Raw genomic sequence first — 20515 nt, 5'->3', positions numbered from 1 at the left:
CCAAGGCCACACAGTAGGAAAGGAATGCCTGGCTCTTCCCACCATGCTGGCCTGGCGTTGTCCTGTCCTGGCTGGGTAATCGGGCAGGCTCCTGGCTCTTGGCTGGTCCAAGGGCATTGTGGCACCGGCCGCTCAGGCCTGAGGAAGAGCCCCAAGGAGCAGGGCGTGGAGGGCCTGTGAGGCCAGGCAGACTCGTTTCTCAGCAGAGGACGCTCTCTCTTCCCGAGGGAGTGGCCTGGCCTGCAGGGCCCGGGTGCAGAGGCGTCCACCGTGAGTTGAGTCTCAGCTCCCACACAGCCCTGTGGTGTGACCCTGGGCAGGTCCCTGCAGCTCTGCCAGCCAGTGTCCCCTCCGAGTCACGTGGCGGGGAAGGAGCTCTCCCAAGACTGCCGTGAGATCAGGCAGACGGTCACGCGCACGAAGACACGCACGCGGAGAGCACTCACATTGTACATGTGGGCAAACTCGATCTCCAAGGGTGTGAGCAGGGAGCGAGGAGGGGGCTTCACGGTCACCGAGATGACCTTGGAGTTCAGGACAGTCGTGTTCCTGGGGGAGAGCCGGTGGGCCGTGTTGGGGTCGGGAGCCCTGAGCCCCCATCTCTCCCAGGCGTGGCCTCCCCCGCTGACCCCGCGTGCCCACGGCACCCACCTCTGCAGGGCCAGGAAGCTGCCCAGGTTTCTGTAGAGCACGGTGCCCACCACGTACACGGATGAGTCATCAGCCTCTGGAAGAGAGCACCGTGGTCACCCTCTTCCCGGCCACCCCATGCTGGGGCCCTGCTTGGGCAAAGGGAGCGCATGTCCCTCTCCACTGTGGACACAGCGCTGCCATGGAGTTGGCGGGACTGCCTGGGTCCCCCTGAGTGACCCCTGAGACCTGGGGGAGGGCAGGGCACAGCTCCTCTTCCTGAGAACCAGAGTCGCCTGCTGTGTGATTCCAGGCAAGACCCTCTCCCTCCCTGTGATGAGGGGGCCCACTGGTCCAGTCAGCCAAGATTGCCTGGGAGCCTCCCAACACAGGGAGTGCAGGGAGGGCTTCCTGGAGGAGGGGGCAACCTGGGGAACATGGAAAAGAAACGGATACCACCCTAGCCCAAAGGGTTAGGCCAGACTCCAGAAGGAGCTTCCCGGGGCGGGGGGGCCTCAGACCCTGGGTGGCCCCTCCCGCACCCAGAGGCTCCTCACCTGCCAGCCCCGTGGAGAAGACGCTCTTGGACACGGTGACCCTATCCTCTGGCACCTTGGCCCAGTCGCCTGTGGCCCGCCAGCCCTTCATGGGGAAGCTGATGTCCGTGGCTCCACTGGCCGGGAGCTTGTGGATGCTGAGGACTGGAGGGGGGCGGGGGGGGGGGAGGGACAACAGAGACAGAAAAAGGGAGACAGAGGCAGACGGAAAGCCATTTCACGAGGAGCCTCGGCCCCGGGGTGGGGAGCGGGCCCGGGAGTCCAGGACCGTCACACAGGGAGCTCCTGGCTCTGCACGGGTGCGGCGCGTGTGGGGCCACCCAGCCAGGAGGCAGCCTGATGCCAGCGTCCCCACGAGGCCCAGGACCGGACGACTTCTTGGTTCCTTCCAAGCCCTCAAATGACTCTCCAACCCCAGCAGGTGCCCTGTGGTTCCTATGAGGACCCAAGCCTGGACCCCGTCCCCAGGGCCCAGAGGTGCCACAGATGGGTTCTGCGGGCAGGTCTGCAGGCACAGAGGGACCCACGGGGCGTGGTGTTCACCTCGGTGGCCCTCCCTGGGATGTGGGACCCCAGCCCCCCCCTTGGGCTCTGCTCTGTATCAGGGACAGGGACAGACCCCCCCCCAGCAGGGCCGGGACTGTAAAGGGGCCCACAGATGGACCGAGGTGAAGGGGGGACCCGGGAAGGAAGGTGCCGGATGTGGGGAAGGGCTCTGCTCGGGGAGGAGGGGGAGGGCTGCAGGGACACAGCACGTTTGGGGAGAGGCCAGAGCAGAGAGAGCTGGCGGCCTGCAGCCGTTCCTCCCACTTCTCCCTGCGGGCGCCTGCCAGCCTCCTGGAAACCCCAGCCCCACTGGGCTCTATCCAACCCCGACCCGGGCATCCCAGGGGTGCAGCGGCAGACAGGTCTGGGAGGACAGGGTGGGGGTGGGGGTCCCCTCGTCTCTGAGCCCCTTCATTCCAGGCCCACCCATTCCAGACAGACGCTGCTCCCCCACCCAGCACCCAAGCCTGGATCAGGCTCTGCACCGGGGCTGCCTTAGGTGTGGGGGGGAGGGGTGGGGCTTAGGAACCAGTAGCGTCGCCTGCCCAGCTGTCACCTGGCCTTCCCCCTCCCCACCAAGGCCTCTCCCCCAACAAAACGCCACGGCTCAGCCTACGCCCAGCTCCACACCTTTGCTCACGTAGAGCCTGCTGGCACACGCGTGCCCCTCCAGGCCTGGCTTACCCAGCTGTGCCCCCCCTCCTCCACCGGCTGTGCCCTCCCTGCACCTGTGTGGTCAGCTCTGGGGCCCAGAGCTTGTGGGGTATCTTCCCTGCAAGAGGGACGAGCACTCCTCTCTGGGTGCCCAGCCCAGCACTGAGGGCCTCACCAAGGACAGAACGAATAAGCAACTCAAGCAGGCCACACGCTGCCAAGCAGCAACCGGGTGCCCGGGGCTGTGCCAACGCTGAGGATGTGAGGGGTGCGGGACGGACAGACAGGGACCCAAGCAGAGAAGAAATAGGTGGTCTGTGGCCTGGTGGGCCGTGCTGACCCGGGGCGGGGGGGCACTGGGTGGCCAGGAAGTCCTCCCTGAGGAGAAAGACCTGGAGGCGGTCAGGCTGCTTGGATTCCTGGGCTAAGTGTCCCAGCAGCGGGGTGTAAGGAGCGTGTGGGGGCGCACAGGGTGCATGGGGGCAGGGCTGTGGGGTACACGGGTGTGCAGCGCACGAGTAGGGTGTCGGGGATGATGGCGGTGGGGGTGCACGGGGTGGGGAATGGCTGAGGAGGAATAACGGGAAGGAGCCCAGGGTCTCCTTTGGTGACAAAGGGCCAGCCCTGAAAGGCCACTGGCTCCGGACAAGCTCCCTGGAGGCGGGAGGTCGGGGGGACTGCAGCCCAGGCCTGAGCACCCCTCCAGGGGCATGGGTGGGGCCGGCTGGCTGGGGAACCAGCCTCCTCAGCGAGGTCCTGAGCGGGGGAGCTGAACGTCACGGCGGCCACCCGGCCCCACGCCCGCTCGCGCGTGGCCACACAAAAGCCCTCCCCTCTCTGGGCCACTCCCACCTCGCCAAGAAGGAGGGCCCAGTCAGCCCAGCGAGGAAGGCAAGGAAGGACACGTCCAACCCAGCCAGCCTGGAGCCACCGCTGACCCCACCTCCCAGGTGACCTCCATCAGCACCCGAGCCCCAGGCCCGAGGCGCCCCACCTGCGAGGTGGCAGCTGTCCCCGCTCCCCTGGCCTCAGAGGTCTCCCCCGCTCTGGGGTCCTGAGCTCTAAGGTAGAGAGGCAGGGCAAGTGCTCTGGGAACCTCCAGCTTGGCTAACGTTCGTTCCGGCCCAGGCAGGTCCCCAAGTGTGAGCTAATGCAGCATGGCTGACCTAGGGTATGTCATTAGAGGCCCGAGTGTCTCCACAAGGGAGGTGACCGTCTCCCTCCTGGGTGCTGTTTGGACCGCAGCCGGGTCCGTGCCCACTCTTGGGTTCCCCGCTCCAAGGAGGACCCCTGACAACAGAGATGGTCTGGGGAGGTGCCCCGAAACAGCGAGGACTTGACAAATGTGGCCCAAGAGAACTATTTAAGGGAACACGGGTGACAATCGTTAGATATAATTGCTGTGGGTATTCGTGCCGACAGCCACCACGGACCTCTCGGGGCCCAGGCCCATTTGCTGCTCTTTCCGCCCCCACGAGGCCAGCGCTGTTGCCTTCCCGTTTTAGAGATTTGGGCAACGCTGCGGAGCTGGGTGGAACCAGGCCCCTCTCACAAGGCGCCGCGGGGAGTGGAGGCCTACGCGCTCCTGCCTCCAAGGTCCCAGCAGAGAGAGGGCACTGGGGGCACAAGTGGAAGTGGGCCCGCAGCCCCAGGGAGGGGGAAGCAAGGGGCTGGCTGTGGCTGGGGCTTCCTGGGGTGTCCCACGATTCGAGGCCTCCAGGACCTCGTCTGGGTCTCAGAGCCCCCACACCCACCCGCTCCCAGGGTCACATCGACCACTGACAGGAGACTCGGGTCTGTGCACCTGAGAACACAGAGGTCATCGTGGAACCCAGCCCAGGGGTCCCACAGGGGGCGTCTGGCTGCTGCCTGTTTATAGGCGAGGAAACTGAGGCCGAAGAGCTCTGCTCAGGAGCGCACGCAGGGGAGGGCTGGGCTTACCCAGGTTGTCTGTCACCTGGTACGCATCCCGCAAGTCCTTCATGCGGAAGCCAATGACGTCCACAAAGTCCTCCACCAGCCGGAACAGCTCCTTGGCGTTGGGGCCCATCTGGCGGGGGGGGGGGGGGGGTCAGGGAGATGGTGGGGAGAAGCCCCGCCAAGAATGCCGACCACTGGAGCTGAGTGTCCCCGAAGACCCCTGTGCCCCAGCAGGGACACGCCCTCTCCCTCCTCGGCCTCCTCCCGCCTCCTTCCCTCATCCGTTCTCTCCTTGTCAGGGTCCTGTTGGTCACTCCTGAGCCCCACAGGGCTCTGGACCTGACGGGAAGCAGATCGGGACCTGAGTCTCCGTCGCTATTTTGTGGACGAGAACATCGAGCCCACAGGGGCTGCTGGGTTCTGGCCCCATGGCCGGGGGTCCAGCTGGGAGGAGAGCAGAGGTCTCTGGGCACCACAGCCCCCACACTGCGTGCTGCCCTGGGCACAGGAGTAGCGGCGGCCTCCAGGTCCGTCTGGGAGGAAGTGAGGCGGACCACTCTCTCCAGATGAGAAAGAACTGCCATGTCCCGGTACGCGCCCCGTGGCCAACATGCTTTCTCACACCCCTCCCTGAGCCCCACGCGGTGAGCCACTGTCCTCTGGCAGACGGGGAAGCCGAGGTTCAGAAGGATAAGTGACCTCCTCAAAGTCACGAGATGGGCAGAGGCCGTGCTGGGATTGGAACCCAAGACCTCACCCTGGGCTGGCGTGGGGCTTAGGGAGCCACCAGAGACGCCCGTGCCCATCCTGCTGCTCTGACCGCACGGGCCCCAGACTGGCGTCCCTACCAGCTGGGCCTCCTCCCACTTGTCCCGGTTCTCCTCCGCCAGCAGGTTGCTGATGATCTGGACAAAGTTCTGGAAGGAAGAGGAAGAAGGGCCAGGAGAACAAGGCAGAGGAATCGCAGCTCAGAGTGGGACCAGGGTCAGAGCTCAGTCAGAGGCTGGGGCCCGTCTAAGGCTGGGGTGGAGGACTGCCCTCCTGGGCGCCCACCTGCACGTCCCCTGGGGTGGGGCTGTAGTACGCCCTCCGGAAGATCTCCGTCATGTTCCTCAGGACGTCCATGGTGGAGAGCAGGTCCCCGCTGTAGCTGGTCCCGTCCTGGGAGATCTCCACCAGCGTCTGGATGACCTCGGAGACCCCCTCCCCCGGCAGCCCGCGCTGAGCCTTTGCCAGGTGCTCCCGGGTCTGGGGAGACGGAGGGTGTGGGTGCCAAGACTCTGCGGGTACCAAGGACCTCCCATGCCCAGAGGGTCCTCTGCAGCCCCCAGACAGCAGCCGTGGCAGACGTGTGGCCACAGAGTGTGCCACTGGGGACACAGGGTCATGTCTGAGGACAGAGGGCAGAGGTGAGCCCTGGAGGGATGGGTGGGGTGGGGCAGGAGACCCCGGGGCCCGGCCTCACCATCATCTGGATGTTTCTGTAGTCAATGGAGACACAGCGGATGTAGGTGGGGGGCTCCCAGGAGGCGATGCCCTCCTCATCCAGCTCACAGCGTCGCAGGACGAGGCCTGGGGAGACGGTGCGTCAGCTCCGCGTCCCGCTTCTCTGGTGGATGCCCATGTCTGGCACAGGAGTCCCACCCACAGCTCCCAGGCACAAGCCCCTCTGGATGAGACCCTCTAGCCCTACAAGCAGGCGCTCGCCCGTGGCCTCATTCCAAGAGCAGAAGCAGCACAGAGGCGAGGCCTCCCTTGGTTTCTTTCACTCAAAACATTTTTCTTTTCTTTTTCTGGCTGCACAGCTTCTAGGATTTTATTTCCCCAACCAGGGATTGAACCCGGGCCCTCAGCAGTGAGAGCGTGGAGTCCTAACCACTGGACCTCCAGGGAAGTCCCTCACTCAAAGCATTTCTGAGCAGATGCTTCAGGCCAAGCACTGGAACCTGGCAGGAGCCAAACCTGCAGACATCCCACCTGCATGGAGGCAGAGCCCTGGGCCAAGTGAGGGGCTTCGGTGTTCAGTCCAGGGCCTCTCCCGGAGCCCCTTCCTACCTAGAGCCCTGGGGAGAACCAACAGCCCGGCCCCTGCCCAGCTCCATCCCTGGGGTCAGGGGCCCCCACTGGCCCGGGTGTGCTGTGGACACTGGGCAGCCTTGGGGGTGACTGGCATCGGGTGCCGATGGCCTTGAATGCGGGCACAGCCTATGACCCAGAACTTACTCCCAGGGAGCCAGGCACGGCTGTGCACACACATGGCAGTGATGAACCTAGGGAACTGCCACAACTCTGTCACCCAACAGGAACCACGGGGCAGGACAGGACACGTGCTCCACGGCATGTGTAGAATCAAAATGAGAGGTCATACATGCAGACAAAAGGCCAGAGGAGTCACACCATTCTGTGACTTGTGTTTTACTTATTCTGCTTCCCTTGGTTTGTAAGATGCTACCCAGAACATGTATTAGCCTGGGTAGGAGGCTACAACTGCAGCTGGACATACATGGCCTCCACCACGTGGATCATCCCTGTTGGGTGGCAGGGAACTCACAACACACTTGTTTTACAAAAAGAAAACAGGAGCTCAGACAGGGTAAGTCACTTCCTGGATGTCACACAGCAAACAGGGGTACAAAACTGCATGCACTCCTCAGATAAGAGGGGCAAAGAAAACCAAGCCCTCGATGAGCTGAGACCCTTCTGGGAACCCACCCTGCTTTCTCCACACCTCCCATCACTCCACAGGGCTGCATGGAGATTAAGACCACCGTGTTCAAAGCCGACGTCCCACTTACTGGACCTCCAAGGCCAGGGCAAGCATGTTAACTCCTCTGTGCCTCAGTTTCCCACATGTAAACGGCTGACTTGGTGGGACATCGCACTAAAGGGCTTCGTGCTGGCCGTGAGCTCTCAAGATACGGTGGCCGTGGGCCCTGCCTCTACTGCCCCGGCCTCAGTGCGCACGGGGCTGCCTGGGCAGGGTCTGGGCCGCGTGCCCTGCACTGACAGCTCCACGGGCTGGCCTGGAGGGGCATCTCGGTGCCTCCCACACATCTCTGCAAGGAAGGGACTGGAGCCCCACACAACACCTGCCCCGTCGGCCCTCACCTGTGGCATTGCGAGGACACCGGACTGCAGCCACCTCTCCCGCCGGGGTCTCCTTCCAGACCACAGCACCGAAGTTATCCTCGTTACAGATCTCGTGGGGCTCTGCCAAGGGGCCGGAGATGTGAGTGGGGGCAGGATCCAGAGAGGGGCACTGGGAGCGGGCAGCGCGGTCAGGCCGAGACCCCTGCAGGACCTCTACCCTCGCAAGGGGGAATCATTCCCCAGGAGAGCAAAGCCCCAAGCCCCCTCCCCAGTCACTCAGGATGCCCCTCCCCAGAGACCAGCTGTGGGGTGGGGGCGGGGGTGCGCACCTGGACACCGCTGGGCGCCGCACTGCCGGTATTCATCTTGCGGGCCCTGGCAGGCTGCTCCCCCGAAGAAGGGCCCCAGGCAGGCGCGCTCCCGCCGCTGTGTGCCACCCCCACATGTGACACTGCAGCCGCCCCACGACGCCCAGGCCTGCCACTTCCCATCCACTGTGGGACATGGCCATGCACAGAGGCGTGAGGATGGGGACGAGGAGGGTGCAGGAACCGCAGGGATGTGGACGCAGGGACGTAGAGGCAGGAAGCCACGAGGAGAGAGAAGTTGAGACCAGGGAGGGGAAGCCAGAGCTCAGACTGATACAGGATGAAACAGATGCCTCACGTGCACTGGTCCTCCGTGGTCACCCCCTGGCCCCCCACATCCCTGGGGCCATGTGCACGGGCCCACCATGAGCCCTCGTGAGGTCTCACCCCTCCCGGGTGGCTCATGCCCTCCAGGTGCCCCACCCACAGGCCCCGGGGCACAGCCCTGACCTGGACACTGCTGCAGGAAGCAGTCTCGCGTTTCCACCCAGTGGCCCTGGCACTCGGCGCCCCCGTATGAAGGCCCATTGCACTCGCGTGTGCGCTGCTGCCGGCCCTGGGAGCAGCTGGCGGAGCACGTGCTCCAGCTTGACCACTCATTCCAGTTTCCGTCCACTGCCCGGCCCAGGGGAGGAAGGGGACAGGAAGCCAGCGTGAACACCCAGGGCCCACACCCAGGCGTGAACACCCCACAGGTGTCGCCTCGCGGACTCTGAGGCGTGGGTGCGACCCCCACGAGGGCCCACCGCCCCAACACCCACAGTACCTGCCTGAGAGTGCCCCAGGGTCTCCAGCCTCCAGCCTGACCACAGCCCGAGGTTCCAACCACGGAGCCCCCGAGCAGGTGGGTCTGAGCCGGCAAAGCTGGGCTCCCGGGGCTGGCCAGTGGCCCACTGGGCCTTCCCTTCCCTCCCCTGTCCCACCCCACCCAGCGCCCTCCCTCTCACCTACCAGGGCACAGAGCGATGTTGCAGAACTTGGTTTGCTTCTCAGGGCCCTCGCAGGGGTTGCCTCCAAACTGGGGGGGTCTGCAGGTGCGGGTGCGGTCCCGGAAGCCGCGGCCGCAGGTGCTGGAGCACAGGCTCCAAGGCGACCACTCGTCCCAGGCGCCATGCACTACGGAGGGAACAGAGCACTCTGCCACCCCTGTGCGGCCCCGCCAGCAGCCCGCTCACCCGGCCCTGACGCCCTGCCCCGACGCCCCGCCCCTGCCCTGACGCCCCGCCCACCTGGACACACGGCGGAGTTGTTGCACAGCCGCTGCTCCCGCAGGGGCCCGCTGCACTGCGTGCTGTAGGAGGACGACACGCAGAAGCGCGTGCGGGTCTGCCAGCCCTCGCCGCAGGTGCTGGAGCACACGCTCCACGGCGACCACTCCTCGGCCGCGGGGTCACCTGTGGGCCCAGACCGACAGCATCCCAGGCCTGCTGCTGCCCCTGCACCGGGGCTGCGGTCAGACCCTCAGGCGGCCGCAGCGAGGTCCTGGAGCCCTTTCTTTTTTCCTTTTTCTTTTTCTCGACGGGCCCCTTCGCCTCACACCAGTTGCCCTAAATCCAGCGTGGCTGGAGACGGGCCTGGCACCTGAGAGGTTAGTCTAATTATCGTAAATTATTACAGTCATTACTTAGAATCAGCAGCAATTAATAACGTAGAGTGCTTGTCCAAAGACCTAGTCCCCTGGAACCAACTTTCCCCACTTCCCAGGCTTTTAGTGCGTTTGCGTGTCAGCCCCTCCCCGCCGCTGCCACTCACCTGTCTGCGGGGCCGGGAACCCAAACTGCTGCAGCTCGTCCCCCAGCTCCTCGCGCCGCCGGGCATCCGTGGACCGCAGGGACTGGCTCCGGGAGTTGGTGCGCCCCGCGGCGGCGGCTGCAGGGCAGATTCCGGTAAGCGTCCAGGCCGTGGCCTGCAGCTCCCGCCTGCAGCTCTAGAGGGGCACTCTCGACCCTTGGTCCCTCAGTCCCCAGCCGCAGTGGGGCCCGGGCTTGCCAGCACCAGGGCCACTTGGCCCCACTGGACAGTTGAAAAACTTGGGGCCAGGGCACCCTTCGCTGGCGCCAATTCCACGTCTGGTCCAGTCTCCCCTGCGCTGCGCCCCTCCCTCTCTACCTCCAGGGCCCGCAGGCGCCACCTGCAGAGCAGCACGTCTCTCCCGTGCTCAGCATCCCACCAGTGGTCCTGCCCGCCCCCACCACCGCCCCGACGCCCCAGGGCCCTCCCCAGGCTTCTGAGATGAGCTCCTCTCCCCAGGAAGGTTCATCCGGGAAAAAACAACCCGAAGAATGACAACCTCATTATAACTTGATTTAACTTTATGGAAGCGGCTAAAATATGCATGAGGTCATTAGAGAGCCTTATTAGAGAAATACATCCTGGAGGCAGGATCCGGCTGGGACAGGCGGGTTTGGCCAGCGCTGGGGATCGGGGTGGCCGGCCTTCCACGTGCACCCCAAAATTCCCAACCCACAGGTGCTAAGAAAGCCCCATCCAGTCCTGTCTTGCACCGGGTCCCACCCCTCCTCGTGGGCCTTTCTACTGGTCCCGCCTGGCAAGGACCAGAGTAGACCTCGCCCCCCGGAAAGGCGCCACCCCTCTGGCCCCGCCCCCGCACCAGGTCCCGCCCCTCACAGCCCAGCCCCGCCTTGCCTGGCCCCGCCCCGAGCACGCTCCCTCATCTGTCCAGGCCCTGCCCAGCGCAGCTTTCCGCCCCTGGCCCGGCCCGGTGCGGGTTCCTAGCCGCACCCCCAGGCCCTCCCCTGCACCCCCGGCTCCGTCGGTCGGCGCACTCACGGCCGCAGGCCTTGCGGTTGCACAGGCGGCCTTCCTCCAGCACCCCCTCGCAGCCGCCGCCCTCGACGCCTGGCGCGGGCAGGCAGGTGCGCGTCCGCGTCTGCAGGCCTCCCCCGCAGTCCCGCGTGCACTCGCCCCACAGGGACCACAGCTTCCAGCCGCCTGATGGGAACCAGAGAGGGCAGGGGTCAGGGCCAGGAGCAAAGGGCTGGGGTGTCTTTCGGGGAGTGACGTCTAGGGGTCTCCCAGGCGGGTATCAGGGGCAGAGGGGCCCCTGCAGCGAGACTGCTTCAGAACCAGCACAGCACCCTGGAGGGTCAGCCGGGAGGCGAGTGTGGGCCTGGATGGGATTGGTGATGGGGTGTGAAGCAGACGCCCGCAGGGCAGGGAGGGGCAGAGGTGCCGGTGAAGTTGGGGTCCGGTGCCCACCCCACTTCCCTCTGGAGTCTCAGTGCTCTCCCGCTCTGTCTACAGGCACCTGGACCAGGGTCTCCACTGGCTCTGAATCCAAGTCCCCAGTGTGGGGGCTGGATGCAGAGCTGGAGCCCCAGGTTGGTCTGAAGAATGAGTGAATGCATGAGTGAATGGATGAAAGGCACCCCTGCCCGCCCCAACAGCTGCCTTACACCGAGGGCCAGGTGACAGGGGTGGGGGCAGAGGAGCTCTTCTGCCAGGGCTCTCATGCCTGGCACAGATCCTCACACCCTGCTGAAACCCCCTCCCCATGGGCCTCAGTCTAGTCTCCTCTGAGCCTCACTCTACACACCCCACCCCCACCCCGGGCCATGACTCATATGCTCATTCCCCGAGCCCATGCAGGGACACCAGCGGTGACTGAGGTCCCACACCTTGTAGCCGAGTGGAGTCTCACACCCAGCGCCCCGCCAGGCCGAGCCTCCCCCAGACCCGGCAGAGACTGGCTGCTGAGGGCCTCCAGGCGCCTCCGGCCACCCTCCTTCAGTCCTCTCCTGGGTCTTCTCCATCCCAGCCCTGTCCCCTCAACCATCATTACCTTGTGCCCCCGAAAGTCTGTGCCCCTTGGTGGCCCCAGTGCCACCAAGGACACGAAGAAGGACAGCATCAGAGTACTAGGGAGAGCCCCTGAGGGGTGAGGAGCAGGGAGGTCGCACATCCTGGGCCCAGGCTGGAGGCTGCACGGATGGGCTCCGGAAGGGGCTGCTTCATCTCGGCTTTCCATCCAAAGGCAACGCTTAAGGTGCCCAGATCGCTCCTGCCTCCAGGGACTTTGGTGCCACCACCCGCTGTGTCCTCAGGGACTCCAGGGCCCCTGCACTCCCAGCAGAGCAGGGTCAGGGCAGACGCAACAAGGGCACGCAGCCTCACCAAGCGCCTCCTGTGGGCCGGACGCCCTGCACGCAGCCCCCTGACACGGCACCCATGCACGAGGAAGCAAGGAGACGGCACTGCCAAGGCCCAGCACGGGGGTCCACACGCGGGCTGGGCCACGGCCCCATGCTGCCTGCTCACCCGGGGCTGGCGCAGGGGAGCCAGGCTGGCCAAGGGCAGGTCACACCTGGTCCGGCAGGAGGGTCCCTGATGCCTCGTGGAGCCTGGCTTCTCTGGGGAGCACACGGGGTGAGAATGAGGACCGCGCAAATCCCGGAGGGTGGGCGCTGGAGCCGAAAGACCAGGTCCACATGGTGGCCCCACCACTACTGCCCTGCGAGGGCCAAGTACACCCGACCCTGGCCTCACGCCCCTCGCCTGAGAATGAGGGCACTACTTCCCAGGACTGACGCCTGTGACGATAACTGGCAAGACGCGGCTGGCAGACGGCAGGTGTGGGCGTGCCACGGGGTCGGAGTCGATCCCAGGAACCGCCTAGGAGGCGCCGCAGGCTGGGCGGCCGGGCGCTGGGCTCCGCGGAGGCCGCGCCCAGGGGTCCCCGCGCCTGCGCTGCGGGGCGACCGGCAGGGGGCGCCCGAAGCACGCGAACGGGAGGCGGGGGAGGGCGCCGGCGGCCCCAGCGTGGCAGGCGGGCTCCGTGTCCGCCGCGGCTGGGCGTGGACCCGGCTGCGCCCCCCGCGCAGACGCGGGGCGGCCGAGGCCGGGCAGAGGGCCACGGAGGGGGAGCCCGGCGGAGCTTTGCGGGGACCCTCGCTCCAGAGGGCCGGGGGCCTGGTGCGGAGCCCCTTCCTGGGTCTCGGCGTGTGCCCTGTCCTTCCGCAAGGGAGGCCTCGCCGCTCCCACTCCTCAGGTGAGAAGACCCTTCAAGGCCGGCTGCTCCCCTCAAGGCCGGCTCTCAGGGCGGCATCCTGGCCAGGGGAGTCCTGACTCCCCCACTCCCTGTCCCCCCCGCCCCCGTGCCGGATGCCTCAGGAACGTCTGGGTCCCAGGCCACCCGGGAACCAAATGTTCACCCCCACTGACAGCAGAGGAGAGTGAGGCTCGAAGAGGGGTGGTCCAGACAGTCAGGGGCTGGTGAGCTCTGCTCCCCCCCCCCCCACGCCCTGCAAGAGGATCTGCCCTGGAGTTGAGGGGCATGGAGGCCCCTCGAGGCCCCGGCCTCAGAAGGCGGGTGGAGCCAGGGCCCCAAGGGCTGAAGAATAAGAGCCAGAAGGATGGAGCATGATACACAAATAGACTCTGTTTTGGACTACAGATGTCCATGCCCTAGGGGGTCAGGGCGTGTTAGAGGACAAGCAGACCAGGGCCCAGGAGAAGGGGGTGGGAGCCCCCGGGACAGCCTCCAGGTGCACCCTGGCAGGGCTGGTGAGCGGCTCTGAGGGTGTGACCGGCCGAGGCTGCTCAGATGGGGGGCCCTCCCTGCCGCCACTTCAGGCGCCTTCGCTAGGGTGACCGCAGCCGCCCCACAACCACGCCCACTTGGCAGGTGCCGACGACGGGGAGGCCAAGTCATCCACCCGGCTGACAAAGGAGAGCAGCTGGGGCTAGACCCGCGATCAGATTCCAAGTGCTCCCCCGCACCCCGCCCCCAGATGAAGGCTGCCCGCCAGGACCACCGCAGGACCCCCAGCCTGCCGCTCCAGGCCTCAGTGGTCTCACCTGCTGAAGCCACTCCATCCCGTCATACTGAGAGAAAGGAACAGGGAGGCCTGGAGCCCAGGGAGACAGGCCTGGCGGCAGGGACAGGTGGGCACGTCCTGCCTGTCCCCTCTTGCTGCCCCAGCCCAGCCCCCACAAGGAAGCCTGAGTGACGTGGAAGCTGGCAGCGGGTGGGAGAGAGAGGGTGTCCAAGCCAGGCTAATCGGAGGATGCCACTTGGTTCCCATGGCAACTGCCGCAGAGCTCAGTCGTTCAGGATAGACTCAGGTTAGGCCTCAGCTGCCAAAACACCCACTATTTCAGGGCTGGTTACCTTGGTGACCCAGGTGGTGGGGACGGGATGAGGGGATGGGGAGGAGAGGAGGGGTCATATCAGGAGAGGCCAGGCAGGGCGTCCACTAGCTCAGAGGACAGACTGCCCCCCAGGCCTGGCCCTGACCACACACTGGGCCTTGATCCTCTTCACAGACTGCCTTCCCACCCTGGACACAGGATCCCTGGTCCCCATCGCATACTGAGCCCTGAGCCCAGTCACGGGCCGAGCCCCGATCTTGGCCACCCTTCCACCACTGATGAACACGCGGTTAGTGGCAGCTGCTATTTTTGTTATTTTTATTTTTAACGTGTGTCCCCACACATGGCTGACACCTGATAAATGTTTGTCAAGCAAATGCCGCCACGACCAGGGAATAACCCAGGCAGGACCCCTGGGGCCCACAGAGCCCGGCACAGAGGAACTCGGGCCACCCTTTACTGGGTGGCCATGGTGCTCCCTGGCTGGGTGAGCTTTCAGGGGGCAGCAGAGGAGTGGGCAAGGCTGGGGGGTGGGCTGCCCCTCCAGGCCCGGAAAGAAGCCGCCATTCTTCCCGGGCTCAATGTCCCCTCTGTCTGGAAGCCTCATTTCCATCTCATTAAGGGATGAATAGAGCCAATTAATGGCCTCCAGGCAGCCTTGGCCACCCAGGAGATAGGGCACACGGCGAGGGGGCTCCCAGCCTTCTTCCCACCCAGACACCCCAGCCCGGAGGCCATGGCCTCCCTGGTCTCTGAACCCCCAGTCTGCTGGGATGAGGTGCTGGGGGGAGGCACTCTTCCCGCGGGGCCTTCCTGCCTCCTGGGTCCCCATTGGAGAAGGGGAACGGTGCACTTCCCATCTCCTCCAGCAGAGGTCTCCCCAGTCCAGCAGGTCAGCCCCTGCCCAGTCCTGCCCCGCCCCTGACCATCAGGCCCGATTCCCCGCGCATCCACCAGGGCATATAGTCCCAGCCCCTGGACTATGAGGGCCCCTCCCCGACACCAAGTTGAGGCCTGTCCTGTGGCATGCAGGCTCTTCCCGAGCCCCCTGCATGGATGTGCAAATGAGGACCGCAGGGAACTGGACAGCTCCCTGAAGCCCCTTCCCAACCCCGTCCCCAGCGCACAGTCTGCTCTGCGGGTCCAGACCTGGCACATCCTTCCCCAAGGCCTGCAGCTCCCACTATCAGGGCCCCAGAGACCAGCAGTCCACCCAGCTGCAGCAGGCACCATCGGATCTCAGGACATGCTGAGAGCTGCGCCCACTGCCCACGGGGCCACTTGCCAGAGAAGGAGGCCAAGGAGGGCTCCTCCAAGCACGGTAGAGGTGCCAGGACCCTGTGAGCAGGTACTGTCCCATCCCCATTTCACAGAAGGGAAACCGAGGCTCAGCGAGCTGGTGACTTGGCCCCGTCTGCAGGGTTACTCCCTTTCTTGATGCTGCTTTTCCTCAGTTGGGCAGGTGCCCCCTGTCCTAAGAAGGGTGCCTGTTACAAGCCCGAAGGCCTGGGTTCCACCCGGCTTTGCCCTTCAGCACTGGATGACCTGGGAGGTCTCTTCCCTTCCCTGAGCCCTGGCTGTATGACCGACAGCCCTTCTCCCCATCTGTTGGGGAAGTGGGACCCCCGCAGGGCCACAGCTCCCAGCCTCCCTCGCCGCAGGGTGGTATGGGATGGCTCTGGCTTCTCGCGGGACTTCCTCTGTAGGTGACACCCCGTGTGTACTTATCATTTTCATGGGGTCACACCCTGCTATGTCCATCTGGGAGGGGGGTTGTCGACAATGGAGCCTGAAACGTCTTTGTCCAGATTTTTCTAAATTGGCCCTTGTGCAAAAGAGCAGCTCCCCTGGCTGGGATGACAACCCCGTCCCGGCAGGGAGACCCTGACCCTTCCTACTCCCGCCCCTCCCCCGCCGCTGCCCCCCCATGCTCCAGTCGGCCCCAAACTCCAGAGACACGCCCTCCCCCTGGAATCCCCCACTCACCCTCCCTCTGCCCAGCCCAGCCTCTCTCCACACCCTGCGGGCCCCAGAGAGGGGCTCCAGAGCGTCCTCCACAGGGAAGCTGTGGGGCATTTAGGGTTGGAATGACCTCAGAGCCCTTGGGGGGGGATGCGTCAGGGCAGAGGGCGCCCCACCTGCGAGGTGACAGGCCTGGAGGCGGGGGTGGGACACTCAGCCTCTCCACGGGCTGCGTGGCCTGGGGCAGATCACGTCACAGCGCAGCCAGCCCCACCCCCGGGGTGTCACTCACTCCCACACCCAGGCCGCAGCCCAGCCCCACCCCCACCCCGTGCAGGCACGTGGGGGGGGCACACGTGCGCACACAGGGCCATGGACACACACAGACACACACACACCCACACACGCGCCCCCAGCCCCCAGGATGCTGCTTTTTCATTATCTTACATGTCGCTTCTGCAATAAAATTCTTTAATTAAAACATGAATATTTAAAACAACCCTTGAGAGAAATGGCCCCATCTCACCAGAGGCAGAAAAACGCAGAGAGACTCTGGGAGCGGGAAGGAGGGACAGCCCGACAGCGGGTGGGAGCGGGCAGGCAGCGCAGAGGGGCAGCCGGCGGGGCGGGGCAGAGGGAACAGTTGCTCTGGCCTGAGGAACGCTTGCCAGTCGGACGCGTGACCCGGCCATGTGGCATTCGGATAGGCCGGGCGGGGGCAGGGCCGAAAATGGGCCACGGGCTGGCCGGGCCTCCTGCTCCCCGGCTCCGGCTCGGGCCTGGCTGGAGGGCGCATCTGACCCAGCCCCCCCGGCCTGCGTGAGGGGGCGCAGCTCCCTGGGCACAGGCTTGGCGGGCAATATCTGGCATCTGGATCAAGCTGTGTGTCTTCTGAATGACTGCTGGACCTCTCTGGTGCATATGCCACCCCAGCCCTACACACACACACACACACACACTCTCTCTCTCTCTCTCTCTCTCTCTCTCTCCCTGCAGAGCTCTTGCAGGAGGAGCCCCAGGCGCGACCGCCAGGTGACCAAGACCTGGCTCTGCTCCCTGTCTCCCCCTTACAGGCTGCATGACCCTGGCCGCTGCCTTAACATCTCTGTGCCTGCTTCCATTCAACAAGCATCAGCCAAGGGCCTGCTGTGTGCCACGTACTGGTCCACATGCGGGGCTTCGTCCGCAGCCGGGCAACCCCCACCCTGCCACCCCGCCCTGTGGTGGCTACATCCTGGCAGGGCCAGAGGACGAGGACACAGGAAATTCTCCAGTGTTCACAGGCGGTACCGTGTGGGAAGAGAGAGAGGGAGGGAGAGAGGGAGGCGAGAGTGGGGCCAGGGCTGCTGCCACTTTCCGCAGCAGGGCCAGGGCGTCCTCAGGAGGTGCAGTCTGGGCAGGCACTTGAGGGAGGGAGCCCTGTAGGCACGTGGGGAAGAGTGTTCCGGGCCAGGGAACAGCCCACGCAAAAGCCCTGGGCAGGGAGGCGGGTGCCTCGCTGGGGAGCCATCCCTGGGCTGCTGGGAAGCGTTAACTGGCTAAGATGCGGCTGCTTGCTGCACAAAGGAAACAGGTCGAACACGGCTGCTGTGGCCCTACTAAGATCGTGTTTACTCCCAAGGTCTCCGGAGCATCAGGGCCTTCTGAGTCCAGGGCGTGGGCACAGGGTCTGAGCTGCCTGCGGGCCTGGGTGACCCCCCGCCCCATGGAGTCAAGCTCCTTGCTTCACGGCGGCAGCCCCAGCCCGCTTGCCCTCCGAACTGTGCTCCACGAGGCTGCCAGCCCTGCCACAGGCTAGACTCACGCTTTGTCAGGACTGCTGAGATTGGCTTGCACAGAGCCAGCCGACACACACACACACACACACACACACATGTGTGTGCACATGGTGAGCGCGAGTACATACCACAAGTGCGCACGTGCACGTGCTGACACATATGCAGGCACAAACACGATGCACACGGATGCCCAATGCACTGCGCACACATGCACACACATGCAGGCACAGTGCCCACTGTGGCAACCCACATGTGAACACACATGTACGTGCTGTGTATCTGTGCACACGCACACACACACGCATAGGTATGCATGAGCAGAAGGGCGTGCGCACACACGCACACCTGCCCATTCCCTTCCAGCACCACTTCCACATGCTCCCGTTCTCAGTCTCTGCGCAAGCCCAAAGTCCCCAACCGCCGTCTCCAAGTAGCCCTGCTCCTCAATCTGTCTCTTTGCCGCCCCCCCAAGCCCTCTAGGTTCCCTGCCGCACAATAAACACAGATATTGACATTTCATCACTGACATCGCTTCTGCTTAGAAACACTTTTACCCCAGTTCTCACTCCTCATGACAATCAAGGAAAGAAGATGTTTTTACTCTTTCAGTTTTAAAGATGAAGGGCCTGAAGGGATTGGCCCAGAGACACGGTGAGTGCAGGGCAGGCTGGGATTTGAATCTGACCTGGTCCTGTCTTGGGGCGCCAGGTCCCAGAGCTCCCTCTCAAATGACACTCCCACTGGATGACCCACGGGTCTCTCACTGTCAGGTCCCACTCTGACCTCCGCATCTTCCTCCCCAGCCCGATCCTCCTCGCCACTTCCCCACCTCGGCTGAGGTCCTCGCTCTCGGCCAGAAACCTGGGAGTGGTCCGGCCATCGCCTTCCTCCACGGCCACATCCTTTGCATCAGCAAGTCCTTCTGCTCCACCCCCCCCGCCCCGCCACCCCCGGGACCCTCCGCCTTCCTCTGGCCAGGCCAGAGTCAGCTCCCTCCAGGGGGCCTGCAGTGCCCCCTCCCTGCCCTGGCCCCCCCTCCCCGAGCCCAGCGCTGCATTTACAGCCCTAGCGATGTCACCCTTCTGCTTCAAGCCCCCCATGGCCCTTCAGCTCTCAAGATAACATGCAAACTCTGGCTAGGAGGCCCGTCCACCGTTGCACCCAACTCCAGCGGTGGGGCCTGCTCCTTCCGGCACCAACGTCACAGCCCCACAAGCTCCTGCCACTCGTCACACATGCATCACACCAGCCCTGTCCCCTTGACCTTCTCCCGCAAGGTCCGCATGGCTCCAGCTATACCGGGTATCTCCCTGGCACGGTCAGTGCCCCGACGTGCTAACCGATTTCAGCTCTTGCGCTTTGGCCTCCAGTGCGGGCCCGGCCCCAGGGCCATCAGGGCTGAGGTGACCGAACAGACCCTCAAAGCAGTCAGAGCTCGGCCGGCAGAGACGCTGAGGGTCAGGTGCAGGTGATCGCTGGGGAGTGGCCTGCGTTCGCCCACCTCCCAAACCAGCCATCACCCTGCATCTCTGCTCCATTCTCCTCCTCCCGTCCCCTGAGGACCACGCCTACCACCACACTGCGGGAGCTGCCCCCACCAAGGTCACAGTGTCCTCCACCTTGCGCAGCCCGAAGGTCAGCCCTCCCACCCCACGGCTGGGGGCCCTGGCACAGCTGATGGAAGACGGGGCTTTTCTGATGGTTTCCTGGACACCACGCTGCCCCCACCTCCCGGGGCTCTGCCCGCCTCTTCCCTCCTCTCCTGATCCTCTCCAGCTACGCTCACCGCTTCACGGAGGTTTCTAATCTGGGATCCACGGCCTGGGGGCCATGAATAGAACTATGTTCCGGGATGGCTGGTTTCCTTTGTGACCCCACGTAGCTTCTTTGATGCCTTTAAAGACGTTCTTCTGAGGAACCCATCAGCCTCACTGGCTCGGGAGAGGCCAGGAGCCCTAGACCACATCACCTGGCCTCACGGTGCCCTGCCCGCAAGAACACCCAGCCCAGCCCGGCCCCTGAACGCCCGGCACGCTGTCTGGTGTCTCAGACTCCACCGTCGGTGAAAAGCCGTCCCCGGCCGCCCTCCCCACCCTGGCCGCCGCCCCAGCCTCCCGAGACACCCTGGGCGTCCTACAAGGGGGGGTTCCACTCCAAGCACGCACAGGGCCCCCCCCGCCCCGAGGTGTGGAGCCCAGCTCAGTGGCCTTCCCACTGACGGTGCCCTCCCGCGCCGCGCCCGCCTCACCGAGGAACCCGAACGGCTGAGAAGGGGGGACGGGCTGAGCGCACGCCCACCCCCACCTTTGCCCTGCCCTCTGACCCCCACAGGGCTCACCCGCACCCCCTCGGGATCCTGAACACAGCCCCCCGACCAAGTGACCCCCTGACCTCCAGGTGACACACAGCCCCGCCACGAGGCTCCCTCCCCCTGCAACGTCCTCACTGCCTGACTCACCTGCTTCTTGTCCTTCCTGTGGAGCACCATCCAGACGGAGACGGCAGCCCCACGAGGGAGGGCTTCTGTTGTATTTTTGTTTTTGTTGTTTCTTGTTGTTTTCACTGTGTGTCCCTGGCACCTGGAACACCTCACAGGTGCTGGGTGGCTAGTGACTGGATGATGATTTGTTTGGCCATACCACGTGCAATCCCCAAATTGCATCTCCTTGACCACAGCTGTCCGCTCTGCTCACTTTTTCTCCCGTGACCCAGGAGGCCCCTGCAGACCCCGGCCACAGCCCACAGCAGCCTGCTGGCCCATTCAAATGGCCCTACCTGCGCAAAGGGAGGGACCCTCCCCCAGCCAGGAATTTAAAACTCCCTCATCCTGGGAGAAATCAGACCCATTCTTCCTTCCTTCCTTCCCTGAACACTCAGCAAGCACCTCCCAGGGGCAGGC

The 20515-nt window shown here is 64.8% G+C and overlaps 1 protein-coding gene across 1 annotated transcript in view; it reads right to left on the bottom strand.

Moving 5' to 3' along the window:
- Positions 1-20515, bottom strand: part of ADGRB1 (adhesion G protein-coupled receptor B1) — a 66471-nt gene that overhangs the window by 44978 nt on the left and 978 nt on the right. Inside the window, exons 2-15 of the mRNA XM_057737274.1 lie at positions 10556-10717; positions 9518-9634; positions 8995-9159; positions 8717-8881; positions 8216-8380; positions 7727-7891; positions 7416-7517; positions 5773-5879; positions 5361-5555; positions 5156-5224; positions 4329-4437; positions 1188-1331; positions 652-727; positions 447-549 (exon numbers count right to left, since the gene is read on the bottom strand). Of these exons, the coding sequence (XP_057593257.1) occupies positions 447-549; positions 652-727; positions 1188-1331; positions 4329-4437; positions 5156-5224; positions 5361-5555; positions 5773-5879; positions 7416-7517; positions 7727-7891; positions 8216-8380; positions 8717-8881; positions 8995-9159; positions 9518-9634; positions 10556-10717 (1844 nt within the window). The remainder of the gene's footprint in view (positions 1-446; positions 550-651; positions 728-1187; positions 1332-4328; positions 4438-5155; positions 5225-5360; positions 5556-5772; positions 5880-7415; positions 7518-7726; positions 7892-8215; positions 8381-8716; positions 8882-8994; positions 9160-9517; positions 9635-10555; positions 10718-20515) is intronic.

Source organism: Hippopotamus amphibius, chromosome 5 (assembly GCF_030028045.1).
Source record: "Hippopotamus amphibius kiboko isolate mHipAmp2 chromosome 5, mHipAmp2.hap2, whole genome shotgun sequence".
Classification (NCBI taxonomy): domain Eukaryota; kingdom Metazoa; phylum Chordata; class Mammalia; order Artiodactyla; family Hippopotamidae; genus Hippopotamus; species Hippopotamus amphibius.
This window is presented reverse-complemented; position numbering and strand designations above follow the sequence as displayed.